Below are 26,832 nucleotides of genomic sequence, written 5' to 3'. Positions count from 1 at the left end.
TAAAAATAATATTTATGTTCTGTTAGATGTGTTTTGACCACTTTTTGTACGTTGTATAATTATATCTCTAGGTAACGAAGATATTAACAAAAAATATTTTAGAAGGGCCTCATTGTTTAATTTTGCCTGAGGCCTCCTTAAAGGTAGGGTAGGTAGGATTTTTATAAAAAACCTTTTTTCAAATTTGTTTAAACTGTCTTTATATACCAATACATTATTAAAATGTAAGTGCTCTGAAAAAGAGAGTATAAAAATCGAGTGACTGTAGACCTTTTAATCTGCAATAAACACAGCTCATTATTTCCATTCGGGACGAAACAATTGATTGGTTTGGCTGACTGTCACTCACTCTCGCAACCATGGCTACCACCACTGTTGCTACAAGATCTGCCCATATGCGCGCGCACCCGTTTGATTTGAGGAGTGCAAGAGAGGCGCAGAACCTACGAAGAGTAAAATTATGGCAGAGAAAGAGCATTCAAAATTCAAAGCACCTGCATATGCAGTCAGCGAAGGCAAACAAGGCAAAAACTACTTCCTCGGACCCTGGTTGCCCGAACTCTTGAACGACCTCCTCTGCTTCGCCCTCGACCCCGGACCTGTCCTCGAACCGACGATGCGGTACTTGTCACCGGAGTGTAACGTTAGTCCTCATCAGAGTCAACAATGTTTTCATCATGGAAACTCTTACATGCAAAACACCGTATATGTTATGAATCTTACACGAAATTCACCTTCATCACAGTGCAACTGATGGTAATGGAAAAACGTGTATCAGTGCAACCTGTTTTTAGCTTTGCCTCATAAATATAGCTCGTTACCTATAAATATAGCTCGTTACCGAATCAAACAAAATATATTTTAAACTTTACCAGTATCGATACGCTAGCTTGATAGTGAGTACTAAAAGCCATATTATTTGTTTATAATTATAGTGATAAAGTTAGGTATTTTATTACATGTGATTCTGACATGATGTCACTGCATGCACTGCGCTCCTTCCTCTCCACTCGTCTCAGGTAAATAATGCGTCAGCTGAGCCTGAGCTTTTGGCGTCGCGCGTTCATGTGTTTTGGGGGCGTGGCTTTGGAAGGAGCTCAGAAGGGAGGGGGTGGAGTGAATGGAATTAATTAGCTGTGTTTACAACAGTCGTGAGAGGTCTACAGACACTCGATTTTTATACTCTCTTTTTCAGAGTACTTACATTTTAATTATGTATTGGTATATAAAGACAGTTTAAACAAATTTGGAATGTTTTTTTTTTCTCTAGGTAGGTAGGAAAAATCCTACCTACCCTGCCTTTAATGTAGGTTCACCTCTGCCCACACATGGAGTAAAAGGCACAAAGTATTGATACAACTACTTTAGCTATACAATAATATGTTTTTAATAATGTGTCTAAGTTAATGCTTGTTCAAAACAATCACTTTAGCGAAGTTTTTACTATTTTTGGTTTATTTTGATTAATAAAAGAATTCATTAAACTCATTAAAATGTTCATTTAAAAAAATACAGAGACAAAAATGATATATAAAAAAAAGATTCTGAACGCATTGAATGAGATCCCATAATTATTTAATAAATCTTTACAGTAGTAGCAAATAAATTATATTTGATTATATGATATGATTAATATCATATTTGGAAATATGATGGTTTCATTATAAATATGGTGATTATCTCTAAGGTGGACAATCAATTTGATATATGATATTTACCATCTGAATCTAACCATGTCGTATCAACAAATGGAAAAGTCAGCCAGCTATTTATTATCATGTTAATTATTGTGCCTTTCGCTCCAACAGCAGGTGCACTTTTTACCCCAATTACCATCCTTTTAAATATTCTTCCATTATTAAAAAACTGTTGCTTAAAGCTGCAGTCCGTAGATTTTTTAGGTTAAAAAAATATCCAAAATAATTTTGAGCAATCACCAGCCAGTGTTCAAGACTATCTGCTTGCCTTAGCTCGATTCAAAACGGTAAGCTTGTCATAATGTTTTTAATTCCAGCGGTACTGGTGGATTTCCAAGGGAAATTCCAGCATGTCTTTGCGTCATTACGTCACATCTGTACACATAAAGAAGGTGTCTCGGCTAGTAGGCTATATTGCGTGTGAGGATGTTGGTGGTTGAGATTTATAGCCTTTTCTCACAGCACTTGATATGATTAAACTTAATTTAATGGCGGATACAGAAAGGTTCAAACTACAATCACCAGTGACAACTGGAGATTCACCCGTAGTAAAACGCGAAAGACTTCGGAGAAAAAAAAAGAGACTTCAACTGGGCCCATGCGAAAACAAGGATAAATATCAGAAGGGCATTAAATGTAGTCACACAATGCTGATGTTGTTAACATTAACAATTTGAGAACAAAGTATAATTTGCATGGTTTGACGTGATATGATAAGCTATTGTTAGATTTAATCAGCGCGATTTACTGCAATGCTTTTTTTTTCCCTTAAAGCCTGGTTCACACGGGACGATTTTAAAATTGTCGGCCGATTTTCCAAACCTGAGAGACCCCACACACGGGGATAAAAAAATCACGGGTCTAACAGTTTTGGTCGTACAGTGTGTGGTGCGCAGCCACACGGCAAAATCAACACATCACACACGAACCAATTTGACTCCCGAGCATTCCCAGATCAGACGGGAAATCGCGCAAAATACCTCGAGATCAAACGTGACTTCAGAGTAAACAATCATGGCGGACGAAGAGGATGCAGTGGCAATAGTTTGTAGTTTGTTTTTAACCGGAAAAAAACGTTATCAAAAGAAAAGGCGATGATCTCTGACGTCCACCGGACTTTCTGGTGCGCCATGCCGCCGGCTGTTTTGATTATATTTCCCGGAGTTTCCTCGCCGCCTCGTCACCTCGCTTTCTGATTGGCTACACTCCACAGTCCACAGGCTGCGTGCTCGGGGGACACCACACACGAGAAGAAATCGGGCCAAATAAATCCAACATGTTGGATATCCCCGATTTGAGATCGGAGCGGTCCCGATCCTTCCGAGCAGACGAGAGCAGCCTTAACACACCACACACGGCAGGAATATCTGATCAGATTATTTTACGATAATCGGAGCATCCTTAAGATTGTCGGAAGGGCTGAATCGGGGCTAAAATCGGCCTAATTATCCTGCCGTGTGAACCAGGCTTAAGGCGGGCGTAGACGGTGCGATTTTTGCTGTTTTTACGAGCTCGCAGATGATTTTTTTCACTCGGGAGAAATCGAGTGGAATCGGTGATGCTCGCATGGTCGCGGCTCGCAGCGTGTGAGAGGAATTACGAGCCGAGCCGAGCACGTCATGAGCACCTCCCCGACCTCCCGATCATTTTTAAACATGTTTAAAAAATTCGGGGAGTCGGCCCGATTTTCACCAGCTGTCCCCTATTGCTAATCATACACAACCACGTGGGGCTATACCTCAGTGGCAGCAACCATACAGAGTGCGCATACACTGTCACACACACACACACACACACACACACACACACACACACACACACACACACACACACACACACACACACACACACACACACACACACACACACACACACACACACACACACACACACCTCTCTCTCTCTCTCTCTCTCGTTTTTATGTTGACAGGATTGGCTACTGTTCTCTGCTTTACAACAAATCATTTGCACACACATTTCTGTCATTTTTTTCTATTTGAAGCTTTGCCTGCATGCAACATTGACGGTCTCTGTGTTTAGCGCGAAAGCTCACGTGATTGCTGCCGGCTCGGGATAAAATTCGTGCAGGACAGTCGTGCCGTGTACCAGCTGCTTTGACGCGATTATCAGTTAAACTGACTCGCAACGTGTGCAATATCTCACGACCTCCCGAGTGTCCGATCCTGGTCCGAACTCGCACCGTGTACGCCCGCCTTTAGCTGGTCAGAACAAAAGTGGATGTTACTTACTTGTTCAGATTAATAATAAACATTATTAAATATTAGATCAAATCAACGTTACGTTCTGTCCACAATCACGTCAAGGAGCAGCCAAATAATCAAAAGCGGTTGTTACGAACAAAGCTGAGCTGGATTTTTGTGCCATCTAGTGGTTTAAAAGAGAGTCAAATGCGCCTTTTACCCAGGTGCACATTTAGCCTCATTGTACCCTACTGTTCAAAAGAAACACTTTGGCCTCTATGGTAAAAATAGTAGGATTAGCTACTAAACATATTCAACTAAACATAAAAACACTCTGGAAAACAGGTGAACTGCCAAGCAAACCAACCTTCACACAGACAAGGCCAGACCAAACTGAACTGGAAACACAGGTTTAAAGGTGTAGTAGGCCTAAGCGATTTCTGAAAAACGCTGTTGAAAGTGGATCAGGCCGAGCACCGCAACAAACTAGTAGCCAATCAGCAGTAGGGGGCGTGTCCTCTCATGATGGGGGAGGAGAGAGAGTAAGCAAGAGTGAGATTTGAAGAAAGACTGTAGAAAGAGAGATGGATGAGAGACATTACAAAAAGAGAAAAGGCCAGTGGAACATCACTGGAAAAAAGGGTCATGATCAAGCAAGAGCTTTAGGAACTGCGTTAATATTAGAAAAGCTTTCCAGCACTGGAGAGTCCTAAGCCGGAAGGCCTGAAAACAGACGCTGAGCTTGTGTTGTTTCTGCTCCATACTTGAGTAACATTGGTTTTGAGTGTGTGTTGCTGGCGACTAACAATGAACTCTTGCTTGTATATATTCTTGTGTACGGTGTAAATTTTTTGTTCTTCCTTGTCGTTCGTTATCTTCACCTGATTTTTTTGCAAAGCTTTATTTTGCTTCGCTTCTAGAAACACATTGTGTGTTTGTACATTTTGGGGGTGCAGCAATAAAGAGAGGGGTGTGTTTGTTTGGGTTGATTTCAAATATCAACAGGTTTCAACAAAGATTCTCAGAAATCGCTCACTGGACACAGGTGAGTACTAAACCATGGCAACATAAGCAGGAACATAGGGAACAAAGGAAACAGTGGAACAAAATGAAGCAAACTAAAAGTCCATAGAACAGAACATAACTGTGACAGTGTTTCCTCTGTTGAAAAAAAAAAAAAAAAAAAAAAAAATTTATATATATATATATATATATATATATTAGAAGTTGTAAATAAAACAAAGATTACTGAAGTAGGTTTTACAAGAAAATACTTTTTTCAGTCATTGCCGTTTCTTTGTATTTATTTGGGAATTATTATATATGAGTGATCATTGTTTTATAATTCTTTTTCAGTGTATGTTAATCTACAACATCACAGCAAAGTATATTATATTCTGTTGAGAGCCTATTTTCATGAGTTGTGATCTTGCAGTCTGAAATGAAAGTGACAAGACAAAAAGTGTACCCCACATTTATTTCTGACTTGTCATCGCTGGGTGCTACACAGTGTCACCAGTAGAGTTTGATTCACAAAAGGTTGTTTTTTTTTTCAGCAGGGGGAAAAAATAAAAGAGGTTTAATTTGGGTTAAGAAAATCCCCAAGCCCATCTAAAACAACCCAAACTGACCAACAAAACAGATTAGACTGCATGGTTTATGCTGTTTTTCTCCCTAGCAAGATTATGTGAAATGTTTTGTTTGATAAGTAAGCCCATGCTATCTAATACCACTTTGGTTTGAAATCTTGTTTTAAACTTGTACTGAATCATATTTGATACACAGATTTCTAAAGCCTCTAAATGATTAACATGATCAAAAATTTTGAAAAAAAAACAAAACATGTACACAATCTTCAACATTCTTTCTGTAATCCGATTGATACTTTGTAATCCGATTGATACTATATTTTTAGCAAGTAAAATGGCTTTTAGCATAATTCTAAAAACGTCCACTTTTAGGTCACAGTGACTTCAGATGACGCAAACTCTGAATCAACATTCACTAATGCTAAATTTTCTATATATTGTAATCATTATGTTCACAATTTGTAATAATTACTTCAATGAGCTCATTGTTTCTGCCTAAAATTAATATACATGTACATTTCTGAAATACATACAGGACACAGTCACCTCTGATAACAGATCCCTCTAAATTGTAATGTAGACACAGGCATTTTTTGTAAAGCTGCTTTGAAATATGTATTGTGAAAAGTGCTTTACAAATAAATGTGAATTGAACTGAATAATGCACGTGCCTTTTTGCTATGAAATACAGATTGTTTAAGGTAAATGTAACTTTTATATTGTTAGTCACTGGACTGAAGCAATTTAGGTTTACTTGTTTATTAATACATCATGTTTTAGAAAAGATCATTTAAATATCAAATTAAACAGGATTTTGAGGAATGTTTATTTGTAAATCTCTCTGATATTAATAATAAATATAAACTGATATTTATATGCATTAAATGGAAGTAGTTTTAATTGATTTACATTACGGTATCATAATTTAATCTTACTTTTTGGCCACATTATATCAGCATCTGCATCAAATTGTGTATTTTTACTCAGTTTGGGACTTCTGAATAAAAATGAGCTCCATATTCTCATATAGGCCTGTCATAAAAGCCTCATGTACACATAGCCTATGCAAACTTTCTTATTAGTTTTTTAAAAATATTTTATCTAAAAGTTTCAATAAACTGTTTCATAAAAAAAAAAAAAAAAAAAAAAATTTTCTCATGTCAGGCTTTACAGGCTTAAGGCCCCGATTTACTTAAAGCAAAATGGAAGAATAAACTGCTGTGACATAATTTCGAACAAAATAAGGCAAAAACAAAGTTCGTTTGGAGTTCGTGTTTGGACTTCGTGTTGGGATTTCGAAAAACGCTTGGCAAGGCGAACTTTCTGGAAAAGTTTGCTTCGGCTGGTAAACACCTTTGTACTACCATTGGTCCGTTGCGATTACATAATAGGTAGGTGTGGCTCTGAGGCTCCGCCTTCTTTTACATGGAAATCTTTTCGCTTCATTTCTCCTGTTCAGTCTGCCGAGGTCAGACGTCCGCGAGTGAAAACATGAACACGTGAGAGCTACTTTATAGTAGAAACGAGACACTGACACTATTTTTCATGTTTAATACGGTAAAGCTGCTTGATTTTAAGCAATATATTGTATAAAGTGCTATATAAACGTGACGTGACTTTACTGAAGTGCCGAATTGCAGAGCTTGTGCAAACTAATCATGTTGCTATATGATCAGATGCTTATCTTATGTTTTATTTAAATGCTTGCTGTTTTCTCAATTTTGTTGTGTGTTTATTTTGTTATTGAGAGAAAAGCGTGCAGTACATATTTATATATTCATCTAAATGCTGGGCAGCGTTGGAATGTTCACTAACAGTATATCGCTGGTCACCTATTAAACTTCGTTTCACCACTAAGCAAAGAACGAAAAAGAACTTTGCCGTGAGTATAATCAGGGCCTTTGTGGACAGCCTTTCCCTCTAACACCATGTCCTAACTACACGCGACGCACGATAAAAGGTATATTTTCCATGTTAATCAGAGTTTTTGTCCTAACCAGCGCAACGGCGACGCACGACGATTCTATTTTAAAAACGGTTTCTAGTTTTCTGTGACGTCGCGCTGGAACAACAAACACAAAATGTGGCAATGATAATCTCATGTAGCCTTCTGTTTATGTGCTTTATTTATTGTTAAAAGCGTGTAATGTGACTTTGAATATCATTTAGTGCTCCCAGAACAATGGATAATTCACAGGGGGTCAATCCAGCGCTCGAAAACCGTACGACCCCCGGGGGGCGCCATTGGCTAACAAGCCATCACCTGGTGTTAGCATTCCATTGACTCCTATTCATTTTGGCGTCACTTTGACAGCGAATAACTTTACATCTGAGGCGTTTAAAGACTCCATTTGTCCATTATTTATTTCTAAAGAAACACGACAATGTATAAAAGGCTCCATTACCTTGTATCTTACGTTATGGCCCCGTAGAAGCAGTTTTTGTAAAAGTAGGCTAACGATTGCATCATAACCACGCAACTCTCTGGAAATTACCCTATAGACAGGAGGAGAAGCTCGCAGGCAATCGGGGGGACGTGGAGGCATAAAGTCCGATAAAGTCAAGGGAGAAGCCCATAGAGAGTCATAAAGTTGCTCCTGCTCCTAGCTCATGTACGCGCTCCTACTCACGCTCTCCGTCTCTGCGAGATTCGGAAGGGAATGATTCAGATTTCTCCTGGCACAGCTACAACTACAGCTTATGCTGTAACCTGTCTACAATTGTCAGACAGGTTGCTCACGTCACATCCACGTCGTCAAGCTCAGTTTGAGTCTGCGCAGTACGCTCAACCATCAGGAAGTGAGTGCTTCTAATTTGCTTCACTTTTCTCTGTTGAACCCTATGGGGTCGCTGTGTCCAGTTTATATACTGTCTATGATAATTCACCTCAAATCTTGAAATTAAACAAATGGAAACAAGAAGGTTCAAACTGTGAACAAACAAGTGTAGCCTATTATTTGACAAAGATTGTTTTAGTAGGCCTAACTCAGTAGCCTATGTATTTGAATAATGTTTAAATGGTGTAATATTTGTGAATTTGATGTAGCCTACTTATCCATTTTCTTGCGATTGCGATCCATTTTCCCACACGCTGTTGTGATTGGCTTTTTTGATTTTGATTGATTTTTACGCATCTCGCAGACGCGTCGCGTCTAGTGTGGACAGACAAATTATTGCATCGCGTCTGGTTAGGACACGGTGTAAAAGCAATCAGAAGCAACGTCAGAACTTTACTATTCATGTAACAAGTGACAATTTCAAAAGTAACAAAAAATTCAAAGATCAAACCATTGGTTGGTCTTCCCTGTTCAGTTCAGATGCGCAGGTATAGTTTCCACAAAAAACTATTCTGTATTCATCCTAAAGGTTTCTGTAACAGACATCTAACATGACATTTTAAACTCAGGTCTCACAGTAACAGGCGGGGATGTTTCTTCCATAGTTCAACCTGACCTCTCAGTAGACACTTTTCTTCCCACCACCTGCGGCTGAGTACAGCAGATTGAATATACCAGGTGCTACTCTGCCTGGAAATGAGTCAGAAATAGAGAGCTGAGGTGAAAAGCTTTTATCAGCATTGGTTGACTTGACTACCACTGCTCCTCTGACCTCAGTAACAGCCTGTTTAGCTACATTCATTCAACTATATCCCAACATGGAGCATAGGGGTTTTGCATATATATATTTTTTATGCTATTGAGTTGTTTTTCCATTACAGACAATCTCATTGTTGTACCTATCCAGCTTATCATTACACTGCTACTTAACATAAATACATGGAAATATTGATTGGATTTGACATTTTTTATTCAATTATTTCGTTACACTTTATTTTGATAATCCACTTTAGACTTTAAGTAACTTTACAACTACATGTCAATAAACTCAGAATTTTTTTTTTTTGCAACTAAATGTCAACTTACTCTCATTAGAGTATTGATAGACTGTTAGGTTAGGGTTTGGGTTAGTAGAATAAGTAGACATGTAGGCCTACTTTTAAAGCTGCTTATAGTCAGAAAAATGTCTGTTGGGAAGCATCAAAATAAAGTGTTAGTATAAGCAGACAGTCTACTAATATTCGAATGACTGCTAGTTGTAGTTGCAAAGTTACTTATAGTTAGTTGAATGTCTAAAGTGGACCATTGAAATAAAATGTTACCAATTATTGACGAGTCAGAATCAAGTGTTCCAGTTATATATCATTCTGGAATACTTGGTTTTGAATGCCAAATCACAGCATTGAACAGACAAATATTTTTATATGACGACCAAATAAGTAAATAAAAGGACATGAAATGTTGATTTGACTTATAAAACCCATAAAATTAGCATATCTATATAGCCGTGGACAATTATTTCATTGTCATTATGCAAAAAGTTTGATCACAGTTAAAATCAAATTAAATATAAATATATTCCAATAATGTATGAATATTCTGGAATATCATATTTTGATCAGCCAATCACAGCATTGAGCAGTAAAATATTTGTGTTTAATGACCAAAAAATAAATAAATAAATGAAATTCTGATTTTGAATGATTTTTTTGTAAGAAAAACAACACAATTAGCATATCAATAGTAGAATGATAGCGAGGGACAACTATTTGACAGTCGTTATGCAAAAATATAAGCCAATCATTATACGAATCAGAATGATGTATTGAAGAGATGCATGTAATACATTATTATACTCTATTCTAATTATGGTATCACAAGATAACATTTTGGTGTTTTTAAGGGCGAGTTTGCGTGATCAAAGGACCGTCACAGCTCACTGAAGCATGGTTGCCAAGGTGATCAAAAATAATGCCTAGAAGATGTGGGAAAGGGAAGAATAGAACCAGCTTGGTCACTCTGACCCTATCAACCAAGAACTCTTGATATAAGAAGTGTGTGACGAAATGGCTTTGAAGAAGCAATTTTGAGAACATTTTTATCTAAATTGGGTCGTTCCTATTAGAAATCTGCTGAAAGTTTCAGTTATTGTGTCTGACAGCCATATGATTGTGCTTTACTTGTGACGTGGGTGATATCATACAGCCAAGGCTATGCAACTGTTATCAGCTGAAAAATCTGTTCAAAACTTATGGGACATGATTATAGTGGTTAACAAAAGCAGTCATCGCTATTGCTTAAAGTCGGCATGAAACAGAAGTTGTGACGTGTGTCAGAGTGAAGTGGTTTCTCGAACAAGAAAAAAAATGTAGAACGGGACATGATTTTGTCCATTGGGAATTGATTGGATGGTTGTGGTTTGCTATTGGTTAATCTCATGTGAGTGACAGGTTGCCCCGCCCTCATGCCAGTAAACATGTCATCAGAGAAGAGATTTTGCTGCAAGAGGGAAGTTATTTTGATTAAGATTATGAAAAAAATAATGATGTGCACGGATGAATAATTTATAATAAATACTGCAATATTCCATAAAAATAAATAAGAATAGGCAGTTTTGATTTCATGGTAACTTTAAGGTTAAGGATCTGAAAAAAAATGGATGTGTTTGTCAACTATTTGCTCAATTAAGTAAATCGAAAACCAGAACGTCACAGAACATTGTTTTTATCAGCCAAACAAAAAATAATCCAAATGACACTTTGAGAAGATAATTAAACCTGACTCCTCGCAGCATTAGACTCCTGGACTACATAATGCTTTAGTGGAAAATCACTTGGTGTGAAAGTGTGCTTTGCTGTGTGGAAATGAGCTTCAAAGAGAGCTCTCAACCGGCCTTCTGCAACCAAGCACACAAGTACAGGATGTTCACATCACATTAATGAATGACCTCAAACAAAGATGATTTACAATATAAAACCAGTCTATTTTCTTAGTCGTTTTTTTTTTTTTTTTTGCTTCTGTAGTTCAGACATCACAGACAGTTTCAGTTGAATTACGAAGCAGACAGGTAGTTTTCATATTCAGTCTGGAAACAAATTGCTTGTCAACAACGTGTAACTTCTGCATAGATAAATTAGAAGGACATCTTCTTTCTTCCCATTCGTGCTGAACACATTCTGTGGAGCATGTATCTGGAGCATGTTAGATAATATTTCAGCACTTTATTCCATGACTACCAGGTCACTACCATGATATTTCGGTGTCTTCGCCCATCAAACTTTCAAATGAGACTAAATTCAATTTTATGTAATTGACTTGTAAGGTAAGAAATTAACTTCGGATTCGATTTAATATAGACTGTCTTTACTCAAAAATGATTAATAAATAAGAGGCAGCACAGTTCAAGGGCACTTAGTGAACATATAGGCAATATAGTTTAATTAAATATAGTATGATTTCTAAATCAAGAAAAGCATATTAACATTATAAAATAAACCTTATAATTAATAAAGCATTTATTTCAGAGTGATTGTTGTTTTTATATTTAGGAATAAGTCGCTGGAACACTTTTGTACAGCCTCTCACCACAAGGAGGAAAACCGAGAGACGGCTAGACGCCACAGATCACAACTTCCAACCAACAGAGAGGACGCATCTCGCCGGCCAGATTTGTGATTATGGAAACCAAAACTAACAGTAGAATGGACACTGTGAACACTTCTCCCGTTGATTCTACAGATATGATGACGGAAGTTAATAATTTAATAGAGAAATATACGGACGGGAGTTTTGGGCAGGACAGGGTCTCCGTGCGTAATTTTGGACACGCGGGTCCTTTACGCAGCAGCGCGCATGGATCAAGCACCGAAGCTCTGGATCAACTATCTCTGCTTGACTTGCCTCTCGGTACCAAAACGTATACTGATCACATGGATGAATTTCTGAAAGTTGAAACCGGACAGTGGAGCCCAAAAGCAATTCTGCCCAATGAGACAGATGTTCTGGGGCGTGCGTTTATCAAAGATGAGAAAGAACAGTCTCTCATTATGGAGGCACCCAACACTGATTTCGACGTCGGCTTAAATATCAGCGCCTTGGAAAGCTGCTACGACCCTACCGAAAGGAAACAGCAATGTGGGTTTATGGAAGAGTCTTCAGCTTTGATGCTCTCATCTCAAGCTGCCCAACAGGTAGTTGTGGAGAGTTCCTCTGACTTTCGGTTGGACATGAATCAACCTACATTGGTTTTGCCACCTCAGAGAAGAGTATCACCTTCTCTAGGAAGGGGTATGTTGAATTTCGATGGAACGAGCGCAGGTCCCATGATGTCCAAAACGGACATTTCTAAATGGGTGTCCGCCGCGGACTCTCCGTTCTGGTATCAGTCAACTCGTGTGAATGAAGAGCACGCTGGATGTTCTTCACCTGATGCCTTCATCCCGCGCTCACGTACAGTCTACTCTGCTTTCCCAGGGTAAGAACGACGCCATGTATGCTGTGCGCTATTCTGAATTGAGTTTAAGCAACATGACGCATAATTGCATGAATTAAAATAACCAGAATTGAAATGGTGCGTGTAGTTTTAAGTTTCTAAAAAAATTAAAAATAAAGTGATAAAAAAATTACACACAAAAATTGGGGTAATCATAATAATAATAATTTTTTGGCAATGTCACCCAGAAATGTGCATTTATTTATATTTCATTATATTTAATGAATTCACTTTATCAATTTTATGGCACATGATGGAACAACATGTCCCAGAGTGCTCTATTTTACCCCAAAGTCTTTAAAATGGAGTCGAACATGAGGTTTACAAGATGGAGACAGAAGATTTAAGAAGTCATCTGTTTTTGTAATAAATAAATAAATAAATAATGTAGGCTATTATATTGACACCATGTTTACTTTGAATTCATCTTATGAATTGAACGGGGATCACTAAAAGTATCAACACACACGCTCACTGGAAAACTTAGCTATAGCCTACCGTGCCAACATTTTTGCAAAACGCAAAATACGTACCAATATATGAAGAGTTCAGATGCAAAAACCTCTAAGTGCCATCTGAAATTTTCTTCTAGAATGATAATTTTTATCAAGCTCGTATATTTAAGTTCAGTAATTTCAATTAAATTACAATTAATAGGTAATTTTCATTGCCATTTAAGTGAAATTACTGAACTTAAATATACTAGCTTGATAAAAATGATCATTCTAGAAGAAAATTTCAGATGGCATTTAGAGGCTTTTGCATCTGAACTCTTCATATGTACATATATCTGCAGTTTCCAACATAAATTAACACTAGAGTCAGTAAAACAAGCCCCTTTAATAGTTTTTAAACACAATTATGATTACGGGCAGATTATGGATTAATATCTTGCACAATTATGACCTCAAAACACTTTTTGATTTGAAAACGAATATATTTTGGGGTTTGCATAATTAACTAAATTAAATAAATGTTCGGTTTCAGCTGGTACAGAATTTAAGCCTACTTGTGATGCGGTGAGCTAGGGTACGAATCCCGTGAAAGACGATTCACACAAGAGAGCTCAAAGTCAAGAGTTCAAAAACAAACTATAATGCCATTGTTACGATTGTGTTTTATGTCACATGCGTTTGTTAACACTATCGGGTAGGTTTAGGTTTTAGTGTACGTTATGTTAAAATGAAGCATTAAGGTTTTAGCGCCACTCACCGCGAACTGAGGTGAAACTACAAACTTAAACGTAAAAAAAAAAAAAAAAAACCTTGCCATAGTCACGTTCATATGTTCCCGAAAAAAAAAAATAATGCTCCTAAAAACTATATTCCTCTTGCATCACATTAGAACCAGCACATTAAAGGGATAGTTCACTTTGAAATTAATTTTTGGTATGTTTTAGCTTACCTCAAGGACATCCAAGATGTAGGTGTCTTTTTTTCCGCAGTAGTTTCAATTTTGATATTTTTAGGTCAAACCGTTCTCGTCTGTCAGTCATAATGCAGGTCTATGGTCATTATCTCAAAACACATGCACAAAGTCCAAATTAAAACAATTCCCCGTCATCCAAATTAAACAATTCCCCATCGTAAGTACACATTGATGGCCTAAGACACGAAACGAGCGGTTTGTGTGAGAAAACGAACAGTATTTATATCGTTTTTACCTTTTATACGCAGCCATGTCGAAGTGATCTGATCTGACGTGTACGCAGACTGGTGCATAGATATATACACTAGATGTCGCCTTAAAGACATTCGTTCCAATGAACTGCCGTAAACAAGGCGACATCTAGTGTGTATATATCTATGCACCAGTCTGCGCACACATCAGATCACTTCGACATGGCTGCGTATAAAAGGTAAAAACGATATAAATACTGTTCGTTTTCTCACACAAACCGCTCGTTTCGTGTCTTAGGCCATCAATGTGTACTTACGATGGGGAATTGTTTAATTTGGACGACGGGGAATTGTTTTAATTTGGACTCTGTGCTTGTGTTTTGAGATAATGACCATAGACCTGCATTATATGACTGACAGACAAGAACGGTTTGACCTAAAAATATCAAAATTGAAACTACTGCGGAAAAAAAGACACCTACATCTTGGATGCCCTTGAGGTAAGCTAAAACATACCAAAAATTAATTTCAAAGTGAACTATCCCTTTAAGGTTTTGGGATCCACTTGGTGTGAGCCGTAACCAAATTGTTTTCAGGAGCAATACTGAGCACATCTAGTTTAGCACTGAATGAGCGAACCATTATCATTAATCAGAAGGTCAAAGGTTAGAACATACTGTACTGGCTCTTCTTAGTATGAAGACACTTGTGGAAATGTTATTGTATTTGACAAAATATCAAGCAAATATACAGCTATTTGGAATTACATTTGGTTATTATTTTATACTATATGGTCCAAATAAATTTTTAATCCACTGTCATTTAGGATTTGTTTGGGTTATATCATCAAGAGAACATTGTGTCTTGCTTCTATTCAGGGTTCCATCTCAAAGAGTGTGTGTTATATGTGGAGACGAGGCTTCGGGTTGCCACTATGGAGTTCTTACCTGTGGAAGCTGCAAGGTGTTTTTCAAGAGAGCTGTTGAGGGTGAGCAACATTGTAATCATTTTGTCAAAATAGTATTATCTGTCTTAGAGTATACTGAAGACCCCATGAAGTCTGCAGACTGCAGTTTCCCTCCTGTGTTGATGTATCTCCTAAACAGGAAACTTCCTAAACAGGAAGTTTGGGCGGGACATACAGTATCTAAGGGCCAGCCAATAGGCTTTAGTTATGTCACAGCCATAAGCACAATTTGCTACTTGCCAATTGACAGCAGATGGTATCGAGACCAGGACAATCTCAGTCTTGGGAGCATTTTCGATTGAATAAAAACCTGTATTTTTCCAGAAGAGCAAGACTGAACATTTTATGTGCACATGTTCTAAATGTCAGTTTTGGCAACTTTAAGGCACGATCACTGTGATTTTGCCAAGTAAAACATATTTTGTTGATCCTGGAACAACATTCCTGTCTGAAAATCCCTGACCCTACCCATAACTTATCCCTAAAATTTGAGGGGAACTATCGGTGAATAACACTAATGTAGAAGCACCTAACCCTGGTTGTAAGCCTAAACTTGACATAAACTGTAAACATGTTTTTATTTTATTTTATATTTTCAGTGCTTTGTAAAGTGTTGTTGCAAACAGGAGTTTTTATTTCCTGTTTCAAAGAGCGTCCCAGAAGATGGCAATTATTATTTGGACCAATGTTCACAGTGTTCTTTCTTGTTATTCTTATCACTGAGGACAGATATGTAAGAGCCACTATGTCTGACCATGGCCGTGTCACTATGCCCTGTCAGCCTTGCTTCAAAAAAATTAGCTCTGTGACTTTTCCTTTTTTCTCTCTCGCTGTACTTCCGTATCGCCTTCCTTTAAAAATCAAAACAAAAACCTGAGTGTTATTCATAAGTTTAATCATTTTTTCCCTCTTGTCTAGGTCACCATAACTACCTGTGTGCAGGACGAAATGACTGCATTGTTGATAAACTCAGGAGAAAGAATTGTCCCGCATGCCGTCTTAGAAAGTGCTATCAGGCAGGGATGATGCTTGGAGGTATCACTGTTTATTAACATTATGCTTTGTATTTATACATTAACTATATATCATTTGTCAAGCTTCTTGGACTTAATAGACATTAATGGGCAGTTAAAATGTTATATGTTATATAAATGTTGAAATGTTAAATATTTTCTAAAGTCCGATCTTAAGTATAGTTGTTCACTTTTTTTTAATTCTTCATTTATTAACCCTCATTTTGTTCTAAACCCTAAATGACTTTCTTTCTTCAGTGAAACACAAACGGAGATGTTTAGCACAATGTCCAAGCTGCTTATTTATGTACAGTGAAAGTCAATAAGGACTTGGGCTTTCAAAATCAAAACGTGCCATAATAGTATCATAAAAGTTGTTCATATATGCTCATGTGCATTTTAAAAGTACGGAGCCCCTAAAGGGACATGGTGGTGAAAAAAATAAATAAAAAATAATAATGTGATGGGAAGAAAATAATAAGTCAATGCTTTTGCGTTCTCTCACAAATGTTTTGCGTTCCCCCAAGAAACTTTGCGTTCGTTTGCAAAAAACAAACAAAAGACTTTGTTTGCTCGCAAAAGCTTCATGTTTCCTGAGAAACTTTGCGTTTGCTCGAAAACCTTGGCGTTCTCCTGACAAACTTTGTTTGCTCGCAAAAGCTTCATGTTCCCCGAGAAACTTTGCGTTTGCTCGAAAACCTTGGCGTTCTCCCGACAAACTTTGTTTGCTCGCAAAAGCTTCATGTTTCCCCGAGAAACTTTGTGTTCGCTCGCAAAACCTTCATGTTTGATCCTGATCCTGTTATCACATCGATTTCTTTAGTAATTTTGTCTGTTTAATCAGAAAACGGTAGATGGAGTTAGTGTAAATAGCCTCTGCAAACAAGGCGGGATATTTGCACTACGTTTCATTTTTCTGTGAGGAACAGACTGAAATCTCAAATTTCGTTGATGCTTGTTGAGCCCCAGTCCTCATTCACTTTAATTGTTTGTAAACAGCAGCCTGGACATTGTGCTAAATTTAACTAAAATATCTAAAATTATGAGCATCTTAAAGATCCTTAAGCTTCCACCCTAAAGAATCACAAGTAATTATTATTCTAATATTCAGTAGCATATTGAAGTTCAATAAGAGTGGCGAGATGATCAAGATAAGCCCTCATTAAAGTGCATTTGAGTGTTTCAGGCCGTAAGATGAAGCGTTTTGCGAATCTGAAGCTCATGGGGATGAGTCCATTGCTGATGTTCCAGGGTCCGTTCTCCCTGCTGGCTGATGGTCAAACGGTGTCCTCCCTGCCTTGTATGCCAGCCATCCGTGAGCTGCAGCTGACCCCGCAGATGATCAGCATTCTGGAGAGCATTGAGCCACAGGTGGTCTACTCCGGCTACGACAGCTCGCAACCAGAGCTTCCCCACCTTCTCCTCAACAGTCTCAACAGGCTCTGCGAGAGGCAGCTGCTCTGGATCGTCAGATGGTCCAAGGCTCTTCCAGGTAACATCTTTACAATCAGCCTAACAAACATTTTAGAGACTAGCGTTCATGATTCATTACCTTCTGAATGACTATGAGATCAAACCAAAGCACAGACAATGGAGCTCTTCATAATCTGTGAGTTCTAAGGCTTTACTAAAGATTTTTCTTGTTCATCTGTGTTTAACAGGTTTTCGCAATTTGCACATCAACGACCAGATGACGCTAATCCAGTATTCCTGGATGGGTTTAATGTTGTTCTCCCTAGGTTGGAGAAGTTTCCAGAATGTCACCACTGATTACCTGTACTTTGCACCCGATCTGGTCTTGAGCCAGTAAGTAACTAGCCTGGCTAACGTCAGACCTCATCTCATTGAGACGTGGTCTGGGAACCACATGTTCATTTTCTCGTATTTGAGGCGTGGTTTACGAATGCCCAGAGCCGTTTATTGGGCGCTACGAATGTCTATCAAATGCGCCTGTACGTAGCTCATAGCCAATCATTTCAATTATTCCAGAATGACGTATGTAGAGCGACAGAAATTAGACGAGGAAGAAGACGAAATAAACTTGCGTTCTAAACTACTTAGAACACTATCTAAGGCTGCATCGAAAGGTAACTTCGCGTCTGATGCCATGTTGGATCCATAGATATAAACAAACTGCTTCGGTGTGTCGCATAGACGTCGTCATCGTCTTGCTGCTCCCTCCCCGTTATGTGATTGGTTCCCTTTTTGAGGGGAAAATCTAGTCCATGGTGTCCAGGCTGCCTAGCAGCGTGAATAAAATCGCGCTGCGCCCAAGGCAGCATGGGGAAACCCAGGCTAGTAAGTAACAGTAAAATCAATTCATTTAAAATCTGTTCAAGGCCCTGATACACTTTTCAAAATTGAAGAATGACCTCGAGTGACGTCATTTCGAACAAAATCAGGCCAAAACAATGTTCATTCAAGAGTTCAAAACAGGTTGACCATTGGTCCGTAGCGATTATGTAATAGGTAGGTGTGGCTCTAGGGTTCCGCCTTCCTAGATGTAGATGTTCAGACCGTCAAGGTCAGACGAGTAAAAACAAAAACACACTGGAGAGCTGCTTTATGGTATAAACTGAAGTCGTAATTCTAATTGAAAGTGACAGTGTGACTGTTTTTTCATATTTAATACTGTAAATCTATATAAATAAACGTGATGTGACTGGAGTGCCGAACCGCAGAGCTCCACATCGCTAAAATGCTTCCTTAACTGTTTTTTTTTCACATCTGCCATTTTGTTGTTAATTGTGTAATTAAGAGGATAGCGCACAACATGTATATACATGTGTATATATATATATATATATATATATATATATATATGATGTTTGCTATAAGAATACCACTGCTCAGGTATTTCAAACTTCTTTTTACCTCGAAGCAAAGAACAATAAAGAACTTCGCTTCTAGTATATCAGGGGCTTTATTACCTAACTTTACACATAACCACATACACCATTTTCTGATGGTAATGTACCTTTTTTCACTGATGAAAAAGAGAGATAACTATTTCATATACTATCTGTGGCCTGCCATGTAGATCTTAATAGCTACATTCAATAAACAGGTTTATATATATACTGACAGACATTGAAATATGCATATATACTCAGTCGAGCTCTTTATATTTTAGTGATCAAATGAGGAGGTCTCCGATCTACGACTTGTGCTTGGGGATGCAGTTTGTTCCACAGGAATTCGCCAACTTGCAAGTGTCCAGGGAAGAGTTTCTGTGCATGAAGGCTTTGATGCTCCTCAACACTGGTAATAAATCCTCTGTTATCTCTCTGACACATAAAACTCTTACGGTCTGACCCTCTCAACAGGTCAGATCGGTGTTCCAGCATGGAATATTAACAATCTGGACCATTTTAAACCAATGGCTTCATGCCAGTGCGCATGGATAGACAAGAGATACGTGTTTGGCAGACTGCGAGACCTTGAAAATCCAAACTAAGTTTCAATTCCAAGCTAACATTTTTCAAATTAGATCAACATTAATGCCAAAGAAGCCTTACAATTGTGCTGACTACAACATTACTATATTGATAGAACACTGAAACTGGCATGATTAGCAAATGCAGTCATCAGTGAAGAGATTTTTTGTATCGTTTACAGAGCTGTCATTTCAGTGATTTAAATAAGGAACATTTTATGCTTTGTGCAACAGCAGTTTTCATTTATCCGTGACACTAATGCTGTGGTAAATTCCACTATGACCCTTGGCAGTGTAGTTTAGGCTATCGGTAATGTTTCAACATTGATGTGTTTGTGGCAGTTCCTCTGGAGGGCCTGAAGAGTCAGTCGCAGTTTGATGAAATGAGACAGAACTACATCTGTGAGTTGACGAAAGCCATCCAGCTGAAGGAGAACGGAGTGGTGGCCAGCTCACAGAGATTCTACCACCTGACCAAACTCATGGACGGCATGCACGAGGTACAGCAGGAGCTATAGGCTAACTATACATGGGTCATTCTCAGGAAATGCTAGACAGTTTCAGGATTTATAACTCGCAATTTATATCGCGTAATTCTGAGAAAAAAAAGTAAGATGTAACTTCGCAATTGCGAGGTCAGAATTGCCAACCCGATCTCACGGCAATTTGTACGTATTTTATGATGGCGGCTAATTCGTAAGAATTCATACAACCTCACTTGTATGAATTTGTAATTTTTTTGCTAAATCGTACATATTTTACGAGTTGAATTCTATTTTATGAATTCGTACTAATGACCTACCCCTGACCCCGCCCCTAACGTAGGGTTACTGTGTTAACCCAGTGATGGGTTAACCCCAACCCCCAATGGGTTAACCCCATCACTGGGGTTTAGACAAATCGTACGAATTGGTCGTGAGATAGCATTGGAATTGCGAGTTTTCATCACGCAATTCTGAGAGCAAAATTGCACGATAAAGTCATAATAACCTTTATATATTTTTTATTCAGTGGTGGAAACAAGCTTCCATAGGTAGCTGCTGAGCTGTCTCACAAAATCCTATTTTCCTATTCTCAGAAACATAACCCTTTAAAGCCTGACATGAAAAAAAGTCTAAAAATCTTTTTTCTATGCTACCGCTTATTGAACCTTTAGACAAAATCTTAAAAATAAGTTTGTATATGTGTTTTTTGTTGCACATCATATTTTATACATCAGGCTTTTATGGCTCACATAGTATGATATAGGAGAATATGCAGCTCATCATCATGGAGAAAACAAATTATAATAATAAATTATATGGCCAAAAAGTAAGATCTGATAGCTTGTAATGATGTAAATCGCAAATAAATTTTTTTTAACTCTTTTTCTCCCAATAATAGACAGTAATAATAATAGTAAGTTGATATTTAAATGCTTAATTTTATGATCAAAGATTTGTAGTTTTTATTATGGGGGACAAAACATAATACAATGATGATTGAGAGATGCCCGATTTTAATTTTTTTTTTTTTTAACATGATTTTTCTAAGAAATGATGATGGGATAATCAAGTAAAAACAAGTTTCTTCAGTCTAGTAAGTGTTAGTCATGTCATTTTACCAACTTTACCAGCAATTCTTGTTTACTTTATAAAAATCAGCAAAGATTTCACAGCAACGGTGTACCAACATTTTTAGAATTATACTAAAAGGCTTTTTACTTGCTAAAAAAAATATAAACTATCAATCAGACGAGAGAAGGAATGTAATAGATTGAGTTCAACAGATTTTTCAGAGCAGTTTCGATCATGTTTTCATGATTTAAAGGCCATGTTTCTTCAGAACACACAGTGATAAGCTGTGTGATGTCAGTGTAAAATACATCAAATGAATATTTCATCGTACAAATGTGTAAAACACAATATGAAATAGGTCACATAACATCTTTATTCACGCCATCACTTGTTATCAGAATGTGCAAAACACGATAGGGGAGCTTGAAGAGTGACGTTGATTTTATCTTTGTGTAGATTGTAAAGAAGGTCAATCTCTACTGTCTGAGCACATACATCCAGGCGGACGCCATGAAGGTGGAGTTTCCAGAGATGATGTCAGAGGTCATTGCATCACAGCTGCCGAAAGTGCTTGCGGGGATGGTCAGACCCCTCCTGTTTCACAACAAGTGAAGCCATGTGATCCAGACAGTATGCTTGGGTCTGAGACTCCTCGTGTCTCTGGTGTACGTGTACCACATCTAGTTAATCTAGACACACATCTTTCCATACACAATTCCTCCCCTTTTAATAGTCACAAGTTCTGATCTGATGTGTTAGTTGAAAATACAAAATTTTTCAATAGGAGTAAAAAAAAAACTAAAACATTCACAGTCCACTGATAAAGAGAGAAAACAATCTGCTATGTCATTAAACCTGCTATTGAATTTTACAAAACATGACAAAACTTTGAGCACTTTTATGTTAACGTAAGACAGACATGTTCACATTTGGCAGGTTTGTTTTGATTAAAATGAACTTTGGTGCGATTGCTTTGTTAGTGTAGTTCATTTGAATAGATGTGAACGCTGACATTCGAATCCTGGTGCGCACCAAACAAGCGGGCCGCCTTTTCAGAGACACTTCCAAACATACTCTGGTGCGGTTCGACTGAAATATGAACGCAACACGGACCAAAGACATCGAAACGAAGCAAAAACAGGTTGTGACGTCACAAGAAATGACCCTAAAAAGGACAGAATGCTCATATGTTGCCCATTACAGTCCAGTACAGGCGTCGGAACCACGTCTTCTTACAGCAGATCTTCGTTTGTGTGCAACAGAGGAATTCCCAGTGCGAGTTCTCAGCTGGTGCCATCATATAGCACATTTAGCCCAGCACACAGCATTTTTCATTGTTCGGTAAGTTCCATTGCAAAATATACGTCATAAAAGATTCTTTTTTTCTTTTTTTTTGTATCTTTAGGCTCTGTGTTAAAAATGACAGTGTGAACGCTAAGTGAACCAAGACTAAATGTATAATTTTCTTTTTTGGTCTGGACCAAAAGAACCAAGAGAAGTAAACTACAAGTGTGAGCACATAACTGTGCAAAAATGTTATGTGAAGTAATTCTTTTTCCATGTTCCATGTAATTCTTGACTGTCACTAAATTTCCAGACATTTTTTTTTAAACCAATTAGACTGTAATTTATGGTAAAATTATACTTTTCCTCCTAGTTTTATTTTAATTTTAAATCCTAAATGTGTGATGAAAAGGAAACACTTGATAAGCTGATAAGCGTCAAAAGGACAGTTTTCATGGTCAGATCTTACAAACTCCCAATGCCAGCCACCATGGATTGTACATTTACACAGTAACCGCTCAATTCACGTCAAATGAAAAGTACATGTGAAGTATCTAATAAAAAAAACATTGATTGCATATAATAACAATGCTTGAAAGACAAAGAGCTAAATTGGCTGAGAGATCACAGTGTATATTTAAAGGAACACTCAACAATTTGATCCAGCCTGTTTTTGTTTTTTTTAAGCAGAATATTAAGGGCCAGATTTACTAACAGCTTACTCCAGCGCAAACCCTCTTTTGGCGTTAAACTACTGTCAAGATTTACTAAAGACACGCAGTGAAAAATTTGCGCTGAAAAGGCGTAGATGGTTATTTTTGTGGCTGATCTTATTACATATGCATTTGTAGGAGTTTCCCTTTCAGAATCAAAATTTATGGAAGGAGATTATTTAAACGAATTGACGTTTTTTACTAAGGTTTGCACTAGTCAATTTACTGGTATTTGCACCATTATTTACAGCCCCTAAAAAAGCATGTCTTAAACCAGAAGCTAATCTGCGCTGCTCTTGGTAGATTGTGTTGGTGAATATGGAAATGATCCGGCTGCGTCTGTGTTCTCGTCGGCAGAGTTTTATCAGAAGGCAAGAGCATAAATTTGAAAAACATTTCTTGGTGCTCCTATAATTTCCTCCCTCTGACCTTGATGGCCTATCTGAAGGGAGTATCAGTCCAGCATCAGCAGTCAAGGGCACCGAGCATTTAATTGGGAAAGAACACTGGGATCTTGGCAATCGGCCGCTTTAAGACTTCCGACGCCGTTTTTTTCCAGGAAAGTCATTGATGTCTGGGATTTACTTCTGATGATTCAGCTTGTGCTAAAAACTTTTCTTAAAAGAAGACAAGAAGTGGGTCTCATTTTGTAAACAAATTTATTGACGGAACCAAAATGAATTAAGACGGCAAATATATGATTTGCAAAACAATTATCCATATATAAATTTCTATCATCTATCATCTATTTTTTATTTTTTTTAATCAGTTATCATCATAGTAGAAGTTTCAATAAGATGGCTGGAATGTACCATGTTGGTGTTGTTGATACTGAGTGTCATTTTAAACTTCAGAAGGATAAGTAGTAAGTTATTACAGTTGGACTTGTTTCATTAGTATCTGTAAAGACTGGATGCCAAACTGAGACATCATCTACTGCTATCCCAAGCCAGTGGTTTCCAAACATTTCAGGAATAGGAATAATTTTGTGTGTATCAGAAAATATTAGACATTTCAATTATAAATAACTAGAACACTTAGTTCCATTGCTCAGAATTGGAACACTTTACTTTTCTGAAATTTTACATTAAATAATTTGTGCTTGAATGGCTGATTTCAGTACTGCATGTATAATTCTATTAGTCAATAACACAATGGGGTCCAAAAGTCTGAGACCACTAGTAAAAATATTTCGCTTTTTTAAAATTCCTTTTTATTTTCAAAAATTATATGAACAGCATAATGTGATAAATGAATATGAATAAGCTACATAAACAAAACCTGACACATTCTCTGGCATGATTTGAAAATGTTCAAAAGAAAATCTTGAGCTTCATTGTTAACCAATTGATTAGTCAGCTAAAAATAATGCAGAATCCGAGATATTTCTAGTTTCTCTTTGTTCAAAATGTTCAAAATCCTAAAAGTGTGGTCTCAGACTTTTGAACATTTATGACAGTAACAGTAAGTCATTTTATAATGAGAAACCACACACACACACAGCACAATTAGCTGAATTGAGTTAAATATGACAATGATTCACAGCTCAAATAGTTACTGGTGAGGTTTAACCTTCTTTCCCTTCATTTTAAAATAATAAGAATTGAGCTAAAATAAAAGAAAGCCTGTCTCTTAGACCTATAAGCTGGTCTTTCATGAAAGAATTGCAGTATTCCACCGCACAGTAGACCTAAAATGATCATTTAGTGCGGTACATTGCACCTCCTGACCTCAGTGTATCTAAATTTGTGCATCTACACAAAATGATTTCAGTTGGGCTTCCACCAGAAGCACATCATGTCAGCAAAAGCTTTATCTAGAATTACAGCTGCGATTCAGGCCTTGTGCTGTGTCATTGAGGTTTGTGTACCATACATGATCTCTTAATATTCAGTGTCATATAATGTAATATCCATACAGTTCACTTACAAATCATTTAATGCTTGATATATACTTTAAGCTCTTGGTCTAAAATTCATGTTACCATGGATACCATGAAATGCTCGGCCTCTCCTGGTTGGACGCTGTCAGAGGAACACCACATAGTTTTCAGGAATGAGTCCTGTTTTGCCCTCAAACGTTGCCTGGAGCCAGCCTGGTTCCACTGAAGAATACACTGGGAAGAAGAAACAAAGAAGGTTTAAGCTGTGGAGAAGTCTTCTATAATATGAAAAACATTCTATAGTATTATTGCTCATACTTAGGGAGTTGAATAAACTGGGGCACAACAACATATATGAGACCATGTTTTGGGACAAATGACAAAACCATCACTGGGTCAATGCAGCTTATATTTGTTGATCTTGTATTATGCCTTGTATATTTTGCAAATTTAAATTAATTATTCAATATTACATTGTATGTTCTCTGCTGATTTTTTTGTGTGTTACAAATCTAACATCATTAAAATAATGACTTAGTCAAGTAGGCGTCAATAAGACGTTCAATGGGGTTCTTGATTCAGTTTTAAAGAACCCTTGACGCCCAAAAGGCTCTATATAAAGATAAATGTCTTAAATGATTGCATAATACTCTCATGTTTAAGAGTTTATTTCTTTTTTTTTTTGTGATAAATAATGTTTATTAGCCGTTTAATTAATAAAATCGAACAATACAAAATGTATTAAAATAAATGACCAGACAGAAACTTTTCTTCTAATAGTGTGGGTTAAAACATTATAAATCAATCAGTAACATAGTCGCAAATTCATAAAACAAGTTTTCTTTGTATGACAGCCTAGCCAAAAATTATGTCCGCTCAATTTGGCATGGTTCATTGTGTTATCACAAATAAAACAACTTTTCACTTAGTTTTGACCACTACTGTGTGTGTGTGTGTAGCCTATACATATTCATATATATAATATTTTACCTCAAATCATGTGGTGTGCTATTTTTTTTAAAAATTTTTTTTATCAGATGTACAATTTTTTACTTGGTGGGTAAAATGACTAGAGACCAAAATAAGCAAACACTTCTAAAGTCTCACTTTTATTTCGTTTGGTTTCTTCAGCCTTAAGTTAAGTTGACCGTTCATAAAGTGATTTGTTTGACCATTATGTTCACAAAGCAGTAGTATCCTCAGAAAAGGGAGGCACAAGTGAACCACATCTGCAGGTAATCAATCACAAAGTTGGGTCACTTTGCATCGAGAAATTGCCGTCATAAAGCTTTCAAAAAGACCTCACAAATGACTTGCTCAGTAATGACTCATATCAACATTCTCTGAACTATCAAAGCATCTGTTCACACTAAAGCATTATGCAGATGGGATTGCAAAATAAAGAGTAAATCGTTTTTATAAGCAGAACTCTTAATGTCAACAGTGAGAACTCAGGTTGATGGGTTTATGTTGTGCTAAGTGTTTGCTGAGCTTTAGAGAGGGGAAGACTTGACTTCACCAGGTTACTGTGACCTGTTTCAATGCC

General features: G+C 37.3%; 2 protein-coding genes and 2 long non-coding RNA genes across 11 annotated transcripts in view; 2 read left to right on the top strand and 2 right to left on the bottom strand.

Moving 5' to 3' along the window:
• The first annotated feature begins 11,351 nt into the window (after positions 1–11,351).
• Positions 11,352–22,375, top strand: pgr (progesterone receptor). The gene is made up of 9 exons (XM_082182971.1): positions 11,352–11,646; positions 11,873–12,798; positions 15,314–15,423; positions 16,321–16,437; positions 17,602–17,907; positions 18,077–18,221; positions 19,549–19,679; positions 20,194–20,351; positions 21,864–22,375. The coding sequence occupies exons 2-9, from the start codon at positions 12,002–12,004 to the stop codon at positions 22,017–22,019; spliced, it is 1,920 nt and encodes a 639-aa protein (XP_082039097.1). The 5' UTR covers positions 11,352–11,646; positions 11,873–12,001; the 3' UTR covers positions 22,020–22,375.
• Positions 18,923–19,542, bottom strand: LOC309508609. Its single transcript, XR_014209600.1, has 2 exons — positions 19,262–19,542; positions 18,923–19,125 (listed from the first exon to the last, which is right to left on the bottom strand). It is a non-coding gene; the product is annotated as an uncharacterized lncRNA (long non-coding RNA).
• Positions 22,376–24,046: 1,671 nt separating the features above from the next.
• Positions 24,047–26,832, bottom strand: part of arhgap42b (Rho GTPase activating protein 42b) — a 144,045-nt gene continuing 141,259 nt past the window's right edge. For all 8 annotated transcript variants that reach the window (XM_082182897.1, XM_082182899.1, XM_082182898.1 and 5 more), the window contains one exon: positions 24,047–25,520. In XM_082182897.1, coding sequence (XP_082039023.1) covers positions 25,432–25,520 — 89 coding nt within the window. In that variant the 3' untranslated portion in view covers positions 24,047–25,431. The remainder of the gene's footprint in view (positions 25,521–26,832) is intronic.
• Positions 25,527–26,214, top strand: LOC309508595. The gene is made up of 2 exons (XR_014209587.1): positions 25,527–25,855; positions 25,896–26,214. It is a non-coding gene; the product is annotated as an uncharacterized lncRNA (long non-coding RNA).

Source organism: Leuciscus leuciscus, assembly GCF_965113295.1.
Source record: "Leuciscus leuciscus genome assembly, chromosome: 10".
In the NCBI taxonomy this organism is placed as follows: domain Eukaryota; kingdom Metazoa; phylum Chordata; class Actinopteri; order Cypriniformes; family Leuciscidae; genus Leuciscus; species Leuciscus leuciscus.
The sequence above is the reverse complement of the archived record's forward strand: the minus strand, read 5'-3'. Positions and strand labels throughout refer to the sequence as shown.

Coding starts and splice junctions, on each gene's coding strand:
- pgr (XM_082182971.1), top strand. CDS start 12,002: ATGGAAACCAAAACTAACAGTAGAATGGACACTGTGAACACTTCTCCC. Junction 12,799..15,313: donor GTCTACTCTGCTTTCCCAGG/GTAAGAACGACG, acceptor GCTTCTATTCAG/GGTTCCATCTCAAAGAGTGT. Junction 20,352..21,863: donor TCATGGACGGCATGCACGAG/GTACAGCAGGAG, acceptor ATCTTTGTGTAG/ATTGTAAAGAAGGTCAATCT.